The sequence below is a fragment of the Dromaius novaehollandiae genome, chromosome 9 (genome assembly GCF_036370855.1).
Source record: "Dromaius novaehollandiae isolate bDroNov1 chromosome 9, bDroNov1.hap1, whole genome shotgun sequence".
Classification (NCBI taxonomy): domain Eukaryota; kingdom Metazoa; phylum Chordata; class Aves; order Casuariiformes; family Dromaiidae; genus Dromaius; species Dromaius novaehollandiae.
The window spans coordinates 3,252,632-3,273,426 of NC_088106.1; the positions used below are offsets into that span (position 1 = coordinate 3,252,632).

A 20,795-nucleotide genomic window follows, 5' to 3' on the forward strand; every position below is an offset into this window, starting at 1 on the left:
AACCTGTTTCCTTAGGATTTAGGAGAGGCTATTCCAAAGGGCTGTGAGTATTTGGGAAGGGAAAGACTGGGATTAACACTTCAAGGTTTCCGTTTGATATTTTTTCTTTTCAGTTTGTTTGTTTACAGTATTAATCGATCTGCAGCACTCTATAGCTGTTATACAGCCTACGGCACCGATTTTACATCCAAAGTAATTAGGAATCTCCGTGGAAGCTTGTGGCTTGGGTTTCTTCTCTCCTCTAAGAGGACTTCTTTTGCTAGCAGCGTTACATGTTGTTCACTGTTGTTCGCTTTTCTTGGCAGATTTCTGTTTGATAACTCACTGGTTGTTGTATTAAAGACTCACCATAAAGTTAATCAAAGAGCAAAGCTGAAGGTTGACCATGAAGACAACCCATTCCCCGATCTCCAGAGGTGTTTCAAAGCAGACGCATTGTCCCTTGGTGCTTCTGGTCCACATCAAGCCAAGTGGTCTTCGCCCATGACAAAAGCAGCTAAGTTTTGTGCATTGGGTGAAAAGCTGCTGAGAAATGGAGGAGGAGGTGGTTGAGCACCCTGAGCCTCAGCACCCACAAAATGGGCCTTTTTTGGGTTCACAACACACAGAGCAGGGTGAATATAGGCTGTGCTGTGAGTAGATGATATATCACGGAAAGCTTGCTTGGGGACAGCACGGTTGGTTCTCCTCTCCAAGAAGTGGGGTTGGGGCAAGCGCAGCCAGCTGGGCTGAGCCATCCCGCTGTCCCAGGCTGCTGTGGTGCAAGGATGTGGGTGGTGGACATGTGCCCTGGGCACCTCCGCTGATGGTGGGGTGGGAGCAGAGGGTTCGCCGACGGGGCCGGCCTCCATCTGCAGCAGGGCCAGGCCATAGCGAGCCCTGAAAAACGTTGGTCTCGTTGCATTTGCAGGGAGATAAAACCATGGTCCTCACTTTCTAAAGGGAGATATCTTGAAGGAACACCTGTTTCTGAACACACAAATGCTGTTCGTGTGCATTGCCTAGGAAACCCACTCTGCACACAGCAGTTTATCCCGTAGGTCCTCGCTACGTGTGCTACGGAGATGCTCAGGGCTTGGATTGTTCTGCACGTCGTTAAACCCCACGGTGAATATTAAAATGGAGAAAACGCTCTATCTTTGAAAATGAACATCCAAGTGGAATGGCTGCGCCTTAACTTGGAGGTGAAGTTTCTCAGGGTGGCGGTGAAGGCTGAGGACGCTGGCCTAGCAACGAGCGGGCAGGAGCACGCTGGCGAGCGGCACGTTAATTCCCAGAGGATAATGGAAACCATCGTTGACTGCATCTGTAAATAAAGCCCTAACAGCCTATTTTTCAAAACGCTGTTGAACAATATCCAAAGGCATATCTGCAATTTAGAAACCCAGCATGTGCCCCAATGTCTCAGCAACGGATCTGGGCAGTAGAGTCATATTTCTATAGCCATTACATAAAAGTAGCCATAGCAATGCTAATTTGTGTGTTGTCTAGGGAGCAAACACAGATCGTCAGAACAAGACTAATCTCCCTCTGTGTTTTTTCTAATAAAAAGGAAGAACACTAAATAATTAACATAAACAAATGAAAGCTAATTCTCCAATTTTTAATTTTTACCCAATTGCATGAGCCATGTTAATGAATAATTTACAAGGCAGAAACGAATATAAAATTAAAATATTTCTCTGGGGTCTGCTGTATGTGTTATCTGAACATCCTATCTGACTGTTCGTTTATATAAAAAAAGAGTAAAAAATAACCCCAGAGAAAACACCGTTCAGCATGAACCAGGCTGTAATAAAAAGAGCTGCAGACTCCAGAGGTTTTACTATTTCCTTATAGACCCGGGATCATTTGTCTGAGGCTGTTTTTGAATTATTCATATAAACTGTAGCTCTTTGCTTTTGGAGATTGAATGCCTCCAGCTTCTATCATACGGTTTCACATGCTGCTTTTTTGTTTGCATTTAGGTTTTTTATAGGGTGCCCTTTATTCAGAAGCTCTGCTGGATACTGCAGGATTCTATCAGCCAAACATTAAACATTAAGAACCGGTATTGTGGTTAATACTGAGGTTTCACACAGCAAATAAGGCAGCTGGTGGGAGGGTGAGCCAGGGAAACAAGGGAATGTAATAACTGAAGAGCTAATAAACCTTGGAAATAATGCTCTGCTTCTGCTTTGACTTTGGAGGGCTACCACCAAGGAAAAAGTACTTGTTCTTTTAGCTGCAAACGCTGTATGTTAATAATGAGTCTTCTGTATCTTGATGCCCCAGACTCGTATAAGGCTGACAGAATGTTATATTCATGCTGGTGCCTCGGTGTTAGCACTTTAGCTTGGATCAGGAGGGTGCCTTTGGAGCAAATTCCCCAATTGTCCTCCCCTACTGTACTTTCACTCCTGTCGTGGAACAATTTTGCCCTGCACAAACCGTATTTATTCTGGGTGAACCGAAATGGAGAGGCACGAGCGGGTGCTCACCCGTAGGACCAGATAATCGGTATCTTGGACTGCTTTAGGACCCACCGTTTTGCTCTGCTGATCTGCTCCTGTCCCATGACGTGGCTCGTCATGTAGACATGGCCTCGGGCCACCTCTTCAGCCCCTGGGTGGGAAGCCTGTGACGCTACACAGGGAAGTGCAATGGCCTCGTTTTCCTGCCCCCCTGCACACATCTCCTCAAGTCCGTTTGGAAACAGCAAAGAGCTGAGGGAGCATCTTCCTGGCCCCATCAGAGAGTGCTTTGGATCCTGAAATGCAGGTGTCGACGGCCCTCTTTGTAATGAGAGCTGTAAGGTTTGGATGCAGCTCTCTGGCTGGGTGACTGCACAAGGCTACAACTTTGGCTTCCAGGATACATCTCATATGAAGGACTTTTCTTCTAGGTTTTCTAAAATAAAACTTAAAATTTCAATATCTGAATGTTTTGCTAGAGGAGGGAAAGAATTCCCTTTGGCTGCCTTCATTCTTTCCTCAACAGCTAAAGGAAACAGTTTGCCAGATAATATTGCTCTAACTTTCTTCTAACCATCGAATAGCAGCATCCTTATGTCACGTGCTCTGGCTCTGCTGTCACGAGGCAGAGGACATTCAGACTGGCAAGCCACACGAGCTGCTCATTTGCACTTCACCGTCCTACGGTAGACACGTAGAAGATGGCCTTGTCTCCCAATTTTCAACTCTGTTTGTTAGCGCTGACAATTTTTGAGACAAGAATGAACATCCAAACCAAGGAATAATAACAGTGAATAAATCATTACCTCTGTAAGAGAGCATAGAGGAGTAACCAATTGATAGAAATACCTCTATATGCTTAAAAAAAAAGAGGAAATGGAAAAGAGAATACTCTCGCCTACAGTTTCATTCATTCATGTTGTTCGTAGCCGATGTGTTTTGGCTTTGGTATTATGGAGTTTTGGAACAAAATAAAGGTAACGAGTAGCCTTTACTCAGCAGATCCTGTTCCGGTCGTGGCTGGTGCTGTAGCTTGCAGTGTTTGGGGAAATGGATCTTTTCTGAACCGCAGAGGCTTAGCTAGGTAGGAGCTACTAGACCCCAGTATAGTAAATCACTTCATAGTCTGTCTTCAGCCCTGTTAACGTTTCTGTTAACATCATAATGCGAGATGATGGAAGCAAAAAACTCTGGTATTAATGTTCTTTTCTGGAAACACAGTAGTAGTATGAATAGCCAGCTTTTAAATAGTCTGTAAAGGTGAGTATAGGAGGTGTCTTTAAATAGTACTGTCTGGTTTCAGAAGTTAAGAGGAAATCTTCTTCTCAGTGTTCTGGAAATGTACTTTTTCTATTACGTTTCAAAGAGCCATAGGTCTGTTTAGGAGGACATCTGTGCATGATTGCAAGCGCTCTAGTATTTGATCATCATGTGTTCAACTGCAGTAAAATAATTTGAGTAAGAAAAACCCTGTCAGTGCTATTTCCCTCTTGATAAACTCCAGTTGTGGGAAGCAGTCTGAAGCATTTGGTGGGGAAGAGGAGGAGGAGGGAGGTTTTCTCACCTAGAAATGACTTTGATTGGGTTTAGCCTGCTGATGGGTATCAGGTTAGAAGCATAACTTCTAGGGAAGCCCTTGCGATTTATTGTAGCCAGCTATTTCATTACGGGTAATCAGATTGGTAAGGTGCCATCCTGATGTTGATCTGCTCCAGGTGAAAAGCATCCCTGCAACACACAGGATGCAGTTGCTAGGCAACCACCTTCAATTAAAACATCATCTTAGGTATCCGCAGAGTGTGAGAGAGAAATCAGATTTAACTCCTCGGGAGCCCGGGCAAGAACAGCCTATGAACCTGGTAGGTGGTGTCATACACTCCTCCTCCTCCTCCTCCTCCTCCTCTTCCTCTGTGCTGCCTGTTGCTTTTCCACCTGTTGGAAATACAAATTTTCAGAGTGTTATTTCAGTTCTGGCTGGGTTAGTGAGGTAACCGCTGCTCGCACTGGGCATCAAGTCGTTTCAGAGTCGCAGGTCTCTTGCCAGTGTCAGACAACTCTGAGCAGGGAGAAAGGCTTGAACCAACCTCTGACCTTAGGATTTTTTGGGCTTCTGCCCTGGGAAGCATAGAAATTCATCAGGTTCATCCCTAGCCTCAAAACAGAGCTCAAATCGAAGTCCTGGAAGAGTGCTGGTTGTAAATAAGGACTGCAAGGATGAATTTTTCAAAACACATTGAAGGCTAGATTTTGAAAGGAGTTTGCATGAGCAGGTCCCACATGAAGACCATTGCAGTAGATCAGGGCTTCAGCTGCCAGACTGGCCTGGCAACTCCTGCGTTATAACAGAAAATGCTATATGTTTTCACAGCCAAACAACAAAAAACCTGCCTTGTGAGTGCATTGCCCTAGTGCTGCATGTTCTGGCAAGAGGAAATTATTTTGCATCCAGAAAGGCAGTAGCAGAGTCCCATGCTAAGAGCTGGGTGGTTTGGAAGTTGTTTGTGTGATTTTTGCAAATATTTGAGTGAATATTAGAGTTAAATTCAAGCTATTCCCAGTCTCTAGTGCTTTCCAGAGGTCTTTCCAGGGCAGTCAGGACTTAACAGTCTCCGACGAGAAGATGACACCGGAGCAGCAAAGGTCCAAGACTTCCTTTGCCAGAGTATCAGAAATAGCAGAAACGGGCCCATGGCTTGGCCATCTCTCCCTGCTCCCAACCACCTCCCTCTGCCCTTTCTTCTCTGACCCACGGCGTTAGCAATTAGCCCCTTTTCTCCCATCTTGAGGTCTCCAGCGCAGACGAGGCTATTTCTGTGCTCCGGACCACTTACTCATACAAGCCTTCCTATCAAAGCCTGGAAACAGCTTTTCACTCCTACGCTCCGCAGACTCTCTGGGTTTCCTCCTAAAAGCAGTACAAATATGTTTATTGGAAATTTATGTCAAATTTAGTGTGTTGTTTTCAAGCCTTCCTAAAGCTGGAGGAGAAATATGAGGAGGTTTCTTTTACAAACTGGAAATATTTGCTGCGTGATTTTGTGATGTCCTAAATTCCCCAGCTGGTTTATTGTTTGCAAAAGATAAAAAAATAAATGGAGAGCACTTGGGAAGGTAAAGTGCCACTGAAGCACGAGGAAGGAGTGGAAATGTAAGAGTGAGAGCTATGAGAGGTCTTTTATGTTGGGAAGCTCAATGATTTTACAGTCTGGAAATCCTGTTTTCTAATCTCCAAAGTGCTCAGGTGCCTAAATTGTGTTTAAAAACTAATAGGATTGAGGTTTAGCTTTTTTTTTTTTTTTTTTTTTTTTTTTTTTTTTTAGTATCCTGCAAACAAATCACACCTGAGCTGCTTCTGCCCTAAGATCCTAGGGAAGACCATGGCTCTGCTGTGGCAGATGCTTCACAGCATCTGTATTCTACCTCAAGAAGTCCTTTTTTAGGACCTGACCAGCTTTTAGAGAAACCCAGACAAAGCCCAGAATGTTCTGCTGCTTTTTTGAAACAACCTCTTAAGCATTTTCCTGGAGAACAGGGAATGTCCTGAAGGAGATGATGGTGCAAGCTTCTACGTACTGGATTTTAGAAACCAGTTCTAAAAAGCAGAAAAAAGCAAACATTTGTTTCATTTTATTTCTGCAAGGTTCTACACCTTCACCCTTTCCACTGTTTTGAACTCACTGAATGCTCAGCATCCTCCAGCACCTCAAATTACATAATAGAAACAACCCCAATACTTAATAGCAGCAGAGAATTAACATGAACTGTGAAGTAACTAAATCCTAGCTTTTTAAATCAAAGAACTTTGTATACCTTTTGTGCTCTTTTATTACTTGTCATGTGTTGCTATTCACAGGAAAGAAGCCCCCACGGTTTCTCTGCTGCTAAACAGAAATTCCCACATTTGCAATTATATTTAATTTTTATACAGAAAATTAGATAGGTTGACTTAGATGGGTACAGTTGCTCTGGAATCTGCTACACTGCATGATATTTTTTTTCCCCGAGATTCATTTAGCTGTAGCCAATGTGCTAAAACCACAACTGAATAGTTTTGTAATTTGCCTCTGAGACTAATCTGTAGCCATCTTTTTAATGGGATTGTAAATTATATGCACTTTATAAGGAGACTACAGTAGACTGAACAATTGTGTTAATGACTCTTATCAAGTGATTAACTAGGAAGACAGGGTGTAGAAGATTAGATTACTTCACCTGCGAGCTTGCCATGGGAGCATCTTTATTACTTGTCTAATTAGCATGGCACCGTTTCATGGTGGTCCCCAGCAGCACTACAAAAGCTAGAGGGATTTCTGCTGTGATCCCTGGTTTCTTAAACTGCGCTGTGGCCATTTCGGGCTGCACTGGGGTGAACTGCCAGGACGTCAACAATCTCCTTGGGAAGGAGCTTTAAAAAATCACGCAGCAAGGTGCCCTGTACGTAGGGAGCCTCGTAGACGCAGCGGCCAACACCGGGTCCCTGCTCCGATGGCTTTGCTCTCCGGTTCACATACAGCGAGCTGGAGGCTGGCAAGAAGGGAAAAGACCTGGCGGTGTTGGGATCCGGTGATCCCGGTGAGGACTGTGGAGTTTGCTTTAGCCTAGTCCTTTTGCTGCTCTTGCTACTGATTTCAGCGGCCCGTGCATGTCCCTTAGCTTAGTTACGCCCACCCTTAAAATAGATGAGATGCAGATTTACTTCCCAGCATTGCTGAAGAAGCTTTATGCCCGTGCAAGGCTTGCAATTCCTTTTAGTTATGCACAGAAACACACAAACCTCTGTTGCTGCCTAAATCCGAGGACGTAGTCTCTGGAGTGGATTACAAGGAACGTGGGTTAGGCTGGATACGGGGCAATGGTGTCTTGGGGGGGTTTGACTTTCCAGGACTATTTCTTGGTTTCTGCAGCTCTCTGCAAATTCCTGGCTGAAGCTGCAATGATCTTCGTGGCTAAGCAGTTGCTGGATACAAAATATAAAACATTTTCCATTTGTATTAGAAAATACCGTATTGTTTGCACAAGAGGTGCTGGCAATGGAAAGGAAGGTAGCGCGGGAACGGAGACTGACGTGACTTGCGCCTACGGTTTCCAGCAAACACGGCTCAGCTGACACATTAATAAGTGGCCTGCTGGTTTCTTAGCGTGTTTGCATAGTTAGAAGCATCAGGATGAGTGAGTGCTTTCATTATTATCAGCGCGGAAAAGCTATTTCTCATGTTGAAGACAAACATGAGAGTGTTTGGTGGAAATTACAATACACATAAAGATTAAGACCCCAATCAAAACTGCTCGGTCTGCAGTTCATCATAACGGAGGAAATACCGTTTATGTGCGTGCACATGTTCTCCAGCGAACGTGAATTATGTAGATGCAGCTGCTCTTCTCCAGGGCCCTCGAGCAGAGATTTCATGTGGCTGACAAGTATCTTTGCCTGGGTGTCTTGCAAGGCAGAGACTTGCTCCCCGGCCAGTCGCAGCTTTATGCAGCTGGTAGTAAATATCCCAAGTGTTTCTTTACCAGATCTTGGTGTTCTGGGGCTGCTTCTTGTTCTTTCCACCGTGCCCTTCGTCTCCTGCAGCTTCACTGCCGAAGGTGCTCGTTACCGAAAAGGAGGATGCTCTGGTGTGCCAGGGAGCTGAGTGCCCCGCTCACAGTACTAATCTTCACTTTGTGCCTCCAGTCCCGGATCCTGCGTGAGCCGAGCACGCTACACTCAGGTGCTGTGGGAGCAATACCCTGGGTTAAGAAGCTTCAGTTCCCTCCTGCCAGCAATAATGCCTTAAATGCCTGAAAACGGGAGCAAAAAGCGGTGGCGCATCTGTGCGGTCAGGCTGGGAGCTGGGGGGGGGGGAGCCAGGTGCTGCGGCCGAGGACGATGCTCGGTCGTACGAGCAGCAGCCACGCAGGGAGGGGCTGGCCGGTGTGGAAAGGCTAATCCGGGGGATTTATTTCCCGTGATAACCCCTGAGCCTTCTCGCGGTGCCCTGGTTTGGCTGGGGCCTGCGTGGTGCTTCGGTCCCAGCTGCTGACTGCACTGAAGAGCTGGAGAAGCTACCTGGCCTGAGGAATGTCCTCGCTGGAAGAGGCATGCCTTGAACACGCCCCAGCGTGGGACACCAGCCCTGCATGCTCCAGACTCCGAAAATGCAAGTAATTTTATTCTGCTCCTGCGTAGCGCGAGCTCCTCCTCTCCCACCAGCCTTCTCCAATCCGCAAATTCAAGGGCAGAAAAGCAGCTCTTCTTCATGGTGAGCGGGGCCAGGGCCGGCACGTTTCCCTCGGCAGCCCTGTTGTTTGGGGTTGGGTTTTGAGGGCACATAAAAGATATTTGTGCACGCATTCCTGAAAGCATCACCTTTGCTTACGGAGCACAAACACACTGCTTGGCCTTGATGGGAGCTTAAGAAATGTGAGAAGTATAAAAAAGCGTTTCTATACGAGCTGTGTGGTTTTTTTACAGTAACCTCCTGATTCCCGAACTAGTTTGTCAGTCTTGGCTTTTGCGGAAATTAGCAGACAGAGCCGCATGCCGAAAAGCTGAAAATTGGATTAATAGCTTTCTTTTCAGTTTTAAATCAGTCAGCTGTTGTTGTCCTTAGAAGTAATAGGCTCATGAGCTATAAAAAGAGCCACCTACATTTCCGGGGGGGTGGGGGGGCTTCCCTGGGAATTCAGAAGCTGGATCCGTCATGTCCGATTTTCCCCCTGCCTGGTGTGCTCAGAGCTGCCTTGGCTTCATTGTGATCACTTCAAATTCCTCTTAAAATAAAGCCGGACCCAGCTGCGGCTTGCAGTGGAAGAGGCACTGGAGGATGCGCGTTTCTTCCCCCGGCGTAGGTGGGCTGCAGGTTTATGGTCTTCTTCCATGAAGTAACCACCAGACCACAACTCCGGTGACTTTTTAGCAGGCGTAATTGTAATTTACCCTTCGTCTGAGAGGCTGAAATGATAAAGCAACTTCGGCCCTTGGGGACATATAGGACCGACATATCCCTTCTCCATAAAAAAAATCGCTACCGTTCACCAGATAATGTGGCCAATTCTATTCTCTCCTAGGCAGTTTTTCTAACAAATAGTGATAGACAATTCTAGGGTTGGCATTTACTTTGATTTCTTGAAGGCTGAAGTACCGTTCCACATGAACAAATACCACGTTGGAAAGCCTCATGTATTCCGAAACGTACTTTTGTTGGAATTCGCTGCCTTCTCTGCAGTTTGCTGACAAAAGCCCAGCGGCTTCTGGCCTGTTCCCACCGCAGTGCCTCCTCCCGCGGATGCACCCCGGGGCTGCGGGGCCACCTTCCCGGGTGCCGGGTCTTAGAGGGAGGGTTCGCTGCTCTGCAGATGTGTCTGTGTGGTGGGATTTGGCAAAGAACGTCCAAACGCTTGGTTTTCCTTCCAAACGGACGCTCCCTTTTGAAAAATCTGTATTTTCTAAAGCACCTCGGAGGAGCTGCTGTTGATGTTGCTGTTTCTCCCTGGCAACTGTCGCACCAGAATGTGTGTTTGTACCAATCGCACCAGAAACGCAACCCGCCCGCTCCGCGGTGCAGAACATCTCCAGGCTCCGGCGTGCTGCTGCGGGCGGCACGATGGGGCGTTTTGCCGGTGCCCCCTTGGCCATCCATCAGCTCGCTTCACACGCGCCCAGAAGCAACGCAGCCCTCGAAAGGAGGTTCTTTAGTTTTTGCTTGACCCGTAGCCGATTCAGTGCTTTCTTTGCGAGGTCTCCGGCAGCATTCACGCCGCTCCAGACCTTTCCCTTAGCGGTGAGCCTGGCTGGAGCTTTCAGCAGCACTTTGGCTGCAGAAAAGCCCAGAAATCGAGAGGTTTCGTTCTCTCAGTTTGGTTCCCTTGGCAAAAGTTAAAAGCTAGAGCATTTTGAGGTAGACGTGGTGGTGTTAAAAGCCCTGACCACAGTGACAGCATCAGAAAGAAGAGGCTTTTTGGAAGGAATCCGACTTGGCTTTTAAATGGCATTCGTTCCTGCGCAGGGTTTTCGGAGCAGCTGTAGCTATGAAATAACGCTCCGCAGCCATGCAGCGCTGGATTGCGCTTCCTGAGGGCAAAGCCGAAGGAAGGAAAAGAAATGATTTCTTGATATCAGAGAGCGGAGAAGAGCTCAGCAGGTCACTGAGCGTGCTACTACCCGGGGAGACGACATGAGCATCATTGCGTCCCCCCCCAAGGACCTGACGTGTCCGCTGCCCTTGGCATCCTTCCATAGCCAGGGTGGTAGCAAAGGGATCAGGTTCAAACGCGTGAAAGCCAAAGCTTTCTACAGCGTGTTCCCTGCACTGGGTCGGCACTTAGTCTACGGAGTCTCATACGAAGTCCTGTTTTGACTAAATGATGCCTGAGGAGAAAGGAACGTCAGGATTTACAAGAGAAACAATTATCTATTATGTTTGTGTCCTAAAAAGGGAGAAACGGGCATACGCGGAGCAAATGAAAATATGACCGATGCACATCTTAAATGGTGGAAGTGTTCGGTGGAGTATGAGGCAATCACATCCCAGGGGAATTTTAAGCAGCAATAAGTGAAACGGTGAGTAATGGTGCAGCGAGTAGTTCACCTCTGGCAGGACACTAAACGGGCTGCTCTGATAAAGCCTTTCTGTCCCTGCCTCCCGAGATTTTCAGTTTCACGTACAGCCAAGTGCTCCTTGCCAGTACTTCTTTTTTTCCCTGCGGGACCATTTCTCAGGGAACCCTAATTCAAGCGATCCCAAACCTGAATCACTAGCTGCACCCTGGACTCCCGTGGAAACCGCAGGTCTCCATCCCAGAGCAATCCAAGTCAGCGCGTGGATTTCCAGCCCTGGGGAAACAAGTCCCTCAAGCTGGGAGGCCTTCCCAGTGCCTGTTCCAGTGTGTCTTCCAGCACTGTGTGTGTGGGGACACAGCATACACATCATGTGCAAGGGATGGACTAAAACTGGTGATACTCCCAACTTTGAAGAGTCTACACTTCAATAAGAAAAATACGCACAAAACTGGGCCAGGGAGAAGCCTCAGAAGCCTCATCAATCAAGCCACATTTTTGCAGAGGTCCTAAGGGAATCTGTGGAAAATTAGACCGTATCCTGTAAAGATATTAGCTAGCAAACTTGCAGAAAAAAGTATTTTTGAAAAAAATTCACTGAGAGTTGGTCTGTGCTGGAGAAATGGGGAAAGCAACGTGGCCCTTCTTGTCACAGGGATAAAAAAGACACTGCAGCAATTGCTGCTCTACAGCCATGACTTTGATTCTTAATAAACGAAGAAAATGCATATATTGAGTGAAGCATCTCTTAGCATCCAGAATAACGGAAACATGAGCGATAAACTGCGGGAGTTAATTGCCTAATGGCTACCATTCCCTTAAGTGCTCCATTTATCAGCCAGATCTTAAGAAATCTTGCTCGTAGCACCACCGCTTCGTCATTTACACTAAACAGCCGTGATGCCTGACGCTCGTCCCAGCGGCACTGTAATTAGCGGTAACCCCTTTCCAGGCCGGACCGTTGCAGCCCTGCCTGCCCGCTGTCTCCTGCTCTTGGCCTGATTTTCGGTGCAACGTGATGCTCCGTTACCACAGCAGCGCAGAAGGGCCAGAAAAGGCACAAAAGGGAAATGCGGGCAGGATGTGGTGGAGAGGGATGGGAGAGTCTGAACTGGTGTTTGCCGTTAATTAGTGGTTGATTAACAAAGATCCCTTCCTTGAAGGGATCCTCACCTTGAAGCTGAGGTGGGTTGGATGGAAATGGTGCATGCAGGAGAGGATGAGGAGGACCACTGCCCCGCGCTGCCTCTCCCTCTGCGACCTGACCTGTTAGCTCTCTTCCTCGTCTTGTTTTGAAATCTGGATGCAAAACTCAGTTAAGTGGGTTTAAGTAGCTCCATTGATGGTGCAATTTTTTTTTTAAGTCAGCTGGTAAATTGTAGTGACAGCTATAGATCGCAGAGCCACTGTAGCTATGTTAATCTTGCGCCGTTAATGTGCTTTTCTTCAACGTTTGTAGCTCAAATGTTCCAAAAATGGAATGGCCCCTGTATTTAAAAATTGTGTTAAAGATTAGAAAAAGAAAAAAGCCTAATCTGCCCAAAAGGGAATTCGATTCCTAAGCACCACGTCCCCTTTCCTCCGCGGTCTCTGCTAGACTGCCCAGGAGAGGAAAATGGGTCTTCCTCGCCCCGCTACCCAAAACCCTCTGCCACCTGATGTGTCTTCTCCATCCGAAACATGAAGCGGTCTCCACCACCTGACGTGAATGCCTGGCCCCATCGGGTGCCCCGTGTGTTCGGGGCGTAGCTTTAGCTTTTCTGCTCGGCGTGCGAAAGCGGGTGCGGGAGGTGCGGTGGGCAGCGGGATGGAGGTGCCGATGCTGACAGCCCGGTGTCCGCTCAGCCTGGAGCTCCTTGCGCCTCCGATACGCTCCCAGGCACCATCAGGGAGCTGCTTTGGGGACAAACCCGGCTTTTCCGTGCTGCAGGGCCTCAGCTTCCCGCGCATCCCGGCAGCTCTTCCCAGGAAGCAGCCCCGCCGCGCCGGCCTGAACGGGCGCCCAAACAGCAGAGAGCAAAAGCCTTTTCTGCAAAGGAGCCTGACCTTTCTATCCTCTTTAGGCTCATTGTATCCCATTAAGAGGCTTAATTTAAACACTGCGTGACAGACCTTGGCAGACCGAAACAGGGACTCTGCATCGCTTAATTTGGGGGCCACGGTCTTCGCTGGGAAAATTGGGCAAAATACATTTCTGGATTTTTTCCCCCCTACAGCTCTGCTTCTGAATTATTGCCCTGATACCCTTGCACGGGTTTGGAGTTTGCACTATAGGGGAAAAATTATGATCAAGTCAGAAAGCAGCGGAAGAGCTAGTATTGGTGCTAGTGGTGCAGCACAGCAGACCCAAGACGTGCTTTACAGATTAATTGGCAAAGTATTCACCGCTGCGACACGCTTTCCTAATAGTGTTAAACACAAAAACGGCACAGTGTGATGGAACAACCGGAGCCACTTGACAGTCAAAGGAAAAAGCAAAGCGTGCAGTGCGGCAGCCCAGCTCCTCACCCCGGCACGCGGCGGGGAACACTTGCATGGGGACGGCCACCCTCCCAGACGGTGACAACACATCGATGTCCAGTGAGCACCCGTGAGCACTCACTGGGCTGTTTTGCAGCTGATGTTTTTTTCCAGACAGTAAGGGCTAGCTACATGTATCTCAGCTGCCTTTTCTTCACTTTCCTGAGCTTCATCTCCTGCCTTTTCCATCCTTTCCCCAGGCCAGTGTCTTCTCCAGTTTCTGATTTTCCCTTCCCATCTTCTTTTCTTATCTCTGGTAGGATCCCAAGTCCTTCCTCACTCCTGTCCCACACCAAAAAGAGCAATAAAGCAGAAAAGGAGGCCTAGAAAAGGGAAACCATTATTGCCCAGAGCAATTTAGAATGAGTAAAACTCAAGATGTTTCATGGACAAAAAGGAAAGGACAGATTTTTCTTTTTTTAATTATTAGTTTGGGCCTAAGCCCAGCTTCTTTCCTCCCATCGTGCGTTCAGGGACCAGGACGGATAAGCAGCATCTTCTGCCGACCACAGGGCCGGTTCTTTGTCCGTATCCACCTGTGCTTTCCGTAGAGAGAAGGGGAGCAGAAGCTCCCTCTTCCATGTGCCGACGTTGGGTGATTCACCCAGCTGGGCTCCCGCGGGCCCTTCACCGTGCACCGCCGCGTATCGGTGAAATGGAGACCAAACTACCCAAAGCTGTGTCTTTGAATAACTGCTATACTCGCCCTTCATTACAAAGTGAGCAAACCACCTTTTCTTGCTGTTCTTTTGGGGAGTTGCAGCCAGCTCTGCTGAAATCAGAGCTTTCCGCTCCAGCCTCCGTCCCTTTGACCTCTCGGGAAGCGCCGGTGCCTGTTCACTTAGCGGCGAGAGACGGCGGCTCTTAGGTTCTTAGGAGATGCTGAAACAACAGCACGTTTCCAAAAACTGCTTTGAAAATTAATTTTTAATACGCAGCCTCTGCCCTGATTTCACCCTTTGCGTATAAACCCATGGATATAAACAGCTTCACTGACCTCAACGGGTATTTTTAGGCAAAAAATTAGGTAAATATTTAGCTAAGTGTGATTTAGTATCTGCAAATTCCTTTTCATTCCTTAGACTTTATACTAATAACAGCACTTTGAAATATCTTTCTGCAAGTGGAATTTAGGGACTGGCGCTTTTCAGTTGTCTGAATATTTATTTCCCAAAGGCCTCCGTGGCCTAGAAACATGCAGGAAATATTTTCCTTCCTAAGTGGCCTCATGCAGAAGTCGCCCGGCTCGGTTTTCTGAGGAACGGGAAGTCTCCCCAGCCTCGTGCCGGCCCCGGCGGCCGTCCCCATCACGCCGCGCGTGCCGGCGGGGTCGTTAGCGGCTGGTGGCAGGGCCGATGCCGTGGGGTTGGGGCAGTGCTGCGGACCGTGCCGGGGAGACGCGGCCCCGGCAGCCTGGAACCCCAAAAAATGCTCAGGGCGGACAAGTTAGGCTGCTAAATCATCGTACTAGATATGTACATGGGGAGCCAAACGCATCTCGTTTGCACCAAAAATGCAAAGAGACGGTAAATTCTCATTGCAAAGCAAACTCAAGCGTTTATAGCAGTTTGGACTGTGCTGGGATGTGGCTCAAAATGGCTCTTTTAGGCAGGGTTTCCCCTGCTGAGGCTCTGTGGATCTGAGCCCTCTTGGTCTTTTCTGTACTATAAGGTACGTCATTTCCCAGTGATAATTCAGTCATTGCAATAGCCTGATTTCCTAAAAGTACAGATCTACAGGCTGAAAAATAATTGATGCATGAACATAATGTCCAAGTTAAAGACTGGGGAAAGCCATTTTAGTTTGCTCTTCTTGAAACCAGTCTTGCACTTCAGGCTTTCATTGCTTTTTTTGACTCGGGCATCTACATCTGTGTCTGCAGACACCCGATCGTTATTAACGTCTGTATTCAAGTGACGTAGGGAAACGAAAACTGCAGTAAATTTTACAATACGTTTACATTTTAACGAGGTTTATAGCAGCGTCGTAACTCATCGCGTATTCCAGCAGAAGTATGGATCGCTTCCAGTTTAATTTTCTGAAGTTAGGGTTTGCAGCCGGGTCACTCCCAGCGCAATGCGCGAGCGGCATCTCCTACGGCTGCGACCTGGGGCAGCGGCGGCCCCGCTGCCAGCGCAGCCCATCATTTACGGCGCTCGGGGTCTGAGGGCAGAACATCAGCATCGCTTTGCGTGGACACAGCAGCCTAGCTAGCTTCATAAATTTTGTTGCAAGGAGCAATAATCAATGCTTCATGTTTAATGACGCAAAGCTGAAATTAGTATAGATTTTATGTCTCCCTCTCTTCCAAATTACGCAAACATTACTAGGCTCTTTTGTCGTTGCCTTATATTACAGCTTTTACAAAGACTGCCCAGTGATGTTTAATTGAAAGATTGAACAGTCAAAAATGTCACAACCAATTTTACTTTTTACTTTTTTTTTTTGGTTCAGTCTTTACCCTTAGGTTAATAGAAAATGATGTCAAACATAAAAAATGATTTATGTAAGTCACGCAGGTTTTGTCACCCAGAGCTATATATAAAGTCAATTGCAAATTGTTTTCACATTCTAAATTACCTTACCTAGCTCTGGGATACGCTAAAAAAATGACCAGTGGAATAATATGGGAAAATAAAAGGTTTTCTTCTGAGCTGAGCTGTACTTCAGAGAAAACAATTTTGGAAGTTTTTCTGGTTTTTTTTTTAATATGCAAAAAAGAGCATATCCCTCAGAACAGGCCAAAAAGGGAGGGCAAAAATAAGAAGTTTCATGACCGGGTTATTTCCAGCTGTTAATTAGTGGTGAGCAGCAATGAGTCCTTCTGAATCGGCCACAGCACTTGACAGGCTTGTGCACATCAACCAAACGGGGCTGCAATGAGAGACCCAGGGGGCCAAAGACGGGGGCGAAGACTGAGGGAAAATCTCACTTGTCATCTTGACAAATCTAGTTCATGCATAAAACATATTTTGCAGTAATAGTCCTTCCAAGGCTGTGAGGAAATGAGAGGTGTATTAGAAGCAAATCGACTACCGCGTGTGAGCTTGCTTCACGCCAAACAGTGCCGAACCTTGTACGAGATTAAAAAGCGCCACGTAAAAGTTCTCTGTTCCACAGTATCAGCTTTATTTGAAAAAGCAGAAGATGCGGTTGGCTGATCCGTTGTGCTCACAGAGATGGCAATGGTTTTATTGGAAAACAAAGTGTTTGATTTAGCCCCAGAAAGACAAATGAGGACATTTTCCGTTTGTAGATCTTGTGTTTCTAAGTTCTTAACCTTCATGAGGAGCACATACGTGTGCATGAGGTAGGTGCGAAGTGAATCACCCCTCCTTCCTTATTTTGGTCAGCTGGTGTTTTTCACGTTTGATTCCCAACTTCAGGAGCGGGAGAAGACGCGAGCTATGCTTGGTGCCCGGCCCCTGCCCTGCCTCCCAGGACATCGGCGCTGGTCGCTCGCCGCAAGGACACGGGCTGGGGGCTTGGGGGGGTTCTCAGCCCGGCTTTTGAGGAGACGGGGCGTGTGCGGCCACCTCGCTCGTGGCGTTGCGGGATGGTGCCCTACGAGGCACCGCAGCAGCCACCCGGGGGTCCCCGCGCGGCGGGGAGCAACGACGGCCGTCCCAGCCCTGGGAAGCGCGTCACCTGGAGCGTGGCGGCCCCGAGGTTTGCAGACCATGCGTACGGGATAGAGGCAAGAGCTGAGCAGTGCTTCCCCGAGCCTGGACCCCAGAGAGGGGTCCTCAGCATGGTCTTTTCCCCTGCGATGTTAAGGGCAGCAAGGGGCTGTGTGCCAGGGACGTCCCCGGGCTGGGGAGCACAAGGTAGGGCCTCTAAGAGGAGCAGGCGTTTAATATCGAGAGTACCCACGTACCGCGAAACAAGTCCCATCCTCTAGGACCTTCTTTCCTGTCCCTTCCAGCAGCAGGAGCCTTTGCCGGGAGACACGTAAGGAAACCCTTCGCCCGTCCCCGGGAGCAGCCAGGCTCCCGCTCCGTGCACAGGTCTCCCACGGCCCCTTGCTTGCACGTGCACTGCCCAGGAGAGTTACAAAAATGTCACCCTCCGACACTCTGGTAATCTGAGTTGCCCCTCCGCCTCCTCTTTGAGGGCCCCTGCTCGAATGCTTTCAGAGTATGGCCGGCTGCTAGCAGCCCACCTTACCTTGCGATTTGGCACCCGAATCTGGTCTGTAAGAAAAACAGCTTTTGTGAGGCACTGGCCTCGCCACCCGCAAGGGCAGTATGTTTCCTTTACGTAGTATAATCAAGAGCTAGAGATGCACCCTTCTGTGCCTGGTGTTTCAGGAGGTCTTTCCACAATTTCTCCTGGGATTTCTGCTGCCATGAGAAGCAGAGGAAGAAGAGAGCCATGTTTCAGGAGCTAGAGATGTCGTTGCTCAGGTTTCCCTTTAGATAAGCTCAAGTTAGTCTTACTCAGAGGCCTAATTCACATTCGGATTACTAGTCAGTCTCCTCAGAGCTACCTGGCCCATGGACGTGTTTCAACACCAGGAAAATAAGCTAATACAAACCACGATTAGCTTTAAAAATTTGGGGTTTTCACCTGTTTTGTTTTTGGTTGAATTTCCTCACTGATTACTAATTACATTTTTCAATTTTAGGTCAATTATAGGTCTTTCCCCCTACTCCCAGCCCTTCCGAACATTACAACTTGTGCCAATCAGGCATGATTTTGTGTTTTAAGCCATATCTGAGTGCTGAAATTCACGGGTTGATTTCTCCTGGCCCTTTAGTGTGGAGGTAAGGAAGCCCAGCTACGCGTATGGAGTTAAACTTGTGGCATCTTGTCTGCTGAGAACAGGATCCGATGCAAATAGGCTGGTGGAGACATCAAGCTATGCATCTCCACCAGTGACTCTCTTAATTACGAGGCTGAATACTGTTTGATTGCGGAACAAAGAGAAACGTCTGGAAGTATGAACTGCTGCGAGCTTGCCTCTTATCAAGACCATCTCTCAAATCAAAGCAGCCACATACCTAATAAAAGAAAAATTACTTCCCTCTTTTTCCCTTTTGCTCTGCCTATCATTTTTTTGTAGGTCTGGTGTTTCTTTCCACAGTGATGCACTGGACGTATTGATAAATACAGTGGTGTCTTTGTAGTTATTTTGGGTGTCTGAATTGGAAAGCGATCCTGTAGACGTTACAGGAGGGACCGTTTTGTTCGATGGCTAGCTCACGGCGCTGCGCGGCCGAGGGCGAGTCTCCCGTGTCGAACAAGGGTTCCCACCAGCACGCTGAACTGTTGTTTCTCTCCTTGTAGGAAGAACTCAAAAGGCTCCAGAACACCTTGGAACAGGTCAATGATGGCAAATATTTACTGCAAAGGTAAATCTGGGATTTCGCATGTGCAGTGGCATTTATAAGGCAACAATTACAAGTTCCTCCAGCGCAAGTAGCCTGGAGAGGGTGACAGTGGGGCCCGTCCTGCACAAGGAGCTGCTGGAGCCTGGACTGGCAGGGTGGGGGGACGGGTGTCTCTTCTGGACATGGTCAGGTGAAAACATGCAAAACACGATCCAGCGAAAGCGGCCGCTCACTTCAATAGCCTTTTTGATGGTTTTTCTCTGGTCGCCTGTGCTCTGTGAGGGACCGTCTTTCCGTTCTACGCTATGGTTTTTGCTTGGTAATATACTGAATCTTTCAAGATTTTGCGTCTCTCCCATAAACGATTCTTGTTTCTAGTTACAGGAGGATAATTTCTGAAAACTGCTGCTGATTGAATGATGTAATTAAGTGTCCAGTAAAGTCTCAAAATAACTCTGCAGGTTGGGGTCTCATCTTACAAATTTTCATGCGAAGAATTGTCATTCATGTTGCTAGTCCCACCCAAAGCAATGTCCCAAAGTATTTGATTTTTTATCTTCCAGCATTTTAAAATTGCTTTCTCAAAATGATCAGTTCGCAGCACCAATTCCTTGGTCATCTTTATTACAAGGAATTTTTTTCTTCATATTCTTGTATGGCTTTTGCTGATGTAATTCATTTGCTACCAGCATTACCATTGTTACTTTCCATTTTACTCTCCAGCTTTTCAAATCTAGCCCCAGGGGTGAAAGCTAATTTAGCAAGAATATCTATTCTATTTGCCAGTGTTTTTTGTTTGCAGCAGCTTCTGTGCTGGGTGTGCCTGTCTCTGGAGCTGTGGCATCTGGGAAGTTTAGTGCGGAGATTTGCAGAGAGCTCAGGCAAGCTCCAGTCTGGAAACTGGATTCAAATTCTTACTTTTTGTTAGCAGCCAAATAGGGCTGCACGCGGGGACCCAGATGCCTCCCTCCAAAGGCAGCAACACCTTTAAATAAGCAGCTCATGTATGGTCTTGTCAAAACTCCTGAATTAATTCGCAGTGTTTGCAAAAACGTCATGCTGAGACACATTGAAAGCATCTTCTTTTCTCTTTCATAGCCATCAGCTTGCCATGGATGAGGAAAATAATATTGAAAAATATCCTATCAATTTACAGCCCTTGGAATCAAAAGTGAAAATGTAAGTAGCAAAGACTTGTTTCGGTATTTGAACGCAGCTGGGATTGCCGGATTCCTGAGCCGTGGAATCCAGGCTGTATTCATCTGGGATTTCTGTGGAACTTTAAGTATAAAAAAGCCTTAATTTAGCAAGATAGTTAAGCTCTCATCTACCTTTAAGCATGCGAATATTCTCTTTGAATTGAGTTTCAGATGTTAAACTTAAATGTTACGCTGATTTTGTAACTTCCCCTGTAAAACTAGAGAATATTTGAGAACCTGCCAGATTTTTCATGTAGAAAGAGAATGTCCTAGAAGGAGAAAGCATGGTAGAAGTCTCTCCAGTGGTATTTCTCACAGCTGAGGGAAAAGGAAGCCCTGGTTAAAGTTCCTAGGGAGCTTCACAGGACTCCTCTGCAAGGGAGTTTAAAGCTTATCCACGTGCCTGTCCAAGCAAAGAATTCCACTTTTGTGTCCGCTGAGACGGGGTACCCTTCATCGATGGGGTACCCTTCACCGCTGAACTTTTCTGTGGGCAAACTTCACTTACATCCAAAAAAATGTGGATGTCTTTACACTGAAGCCCCAAACTATTTCCAGGCAAAATTCTGTGACACCAGGCATAGGACGCGGCTTTACACGGAGAATTTTATTCATTGCTGTGTTTCATATTGAATTTCATTTTCAGCCGAAAAGCTACAGATAACTTGCTATAAAGGATGTTAAAATATTAATGCTGCATTAAAATATTAAAAGGACATGAAGTTTCAAATTAAAATCCAGCCAGTGC

General features: G+C 47.2%; 1 protein-coding gene across 1 annotated transcript in view; it reads left to right on the top strand.

Moving 5' to 3' along the window:
- The window catches only part of SCHIP1 (schwannomin interacting protein 1), a 179,252-nt gene that overhangs the window by 27,942 nt on the left and 130,515 nt on the right, over window positions 1-20,795 (top strand). Inside the window, exons 2-3 of the mRNA XM_064516555.1 lie at window positions 18,805-18,869; window positions 19,947-20,027. Of these exons, the coding sequence (XP_064372625.1) occupies window positions 18,805-18,869; window positions 19,947-20,027 (146 nt within the window). The remainder of the gene's footprint in view (window positions 1-18,804; window positions 18,870-19,946; window positions 20,028-20,795) is intronic.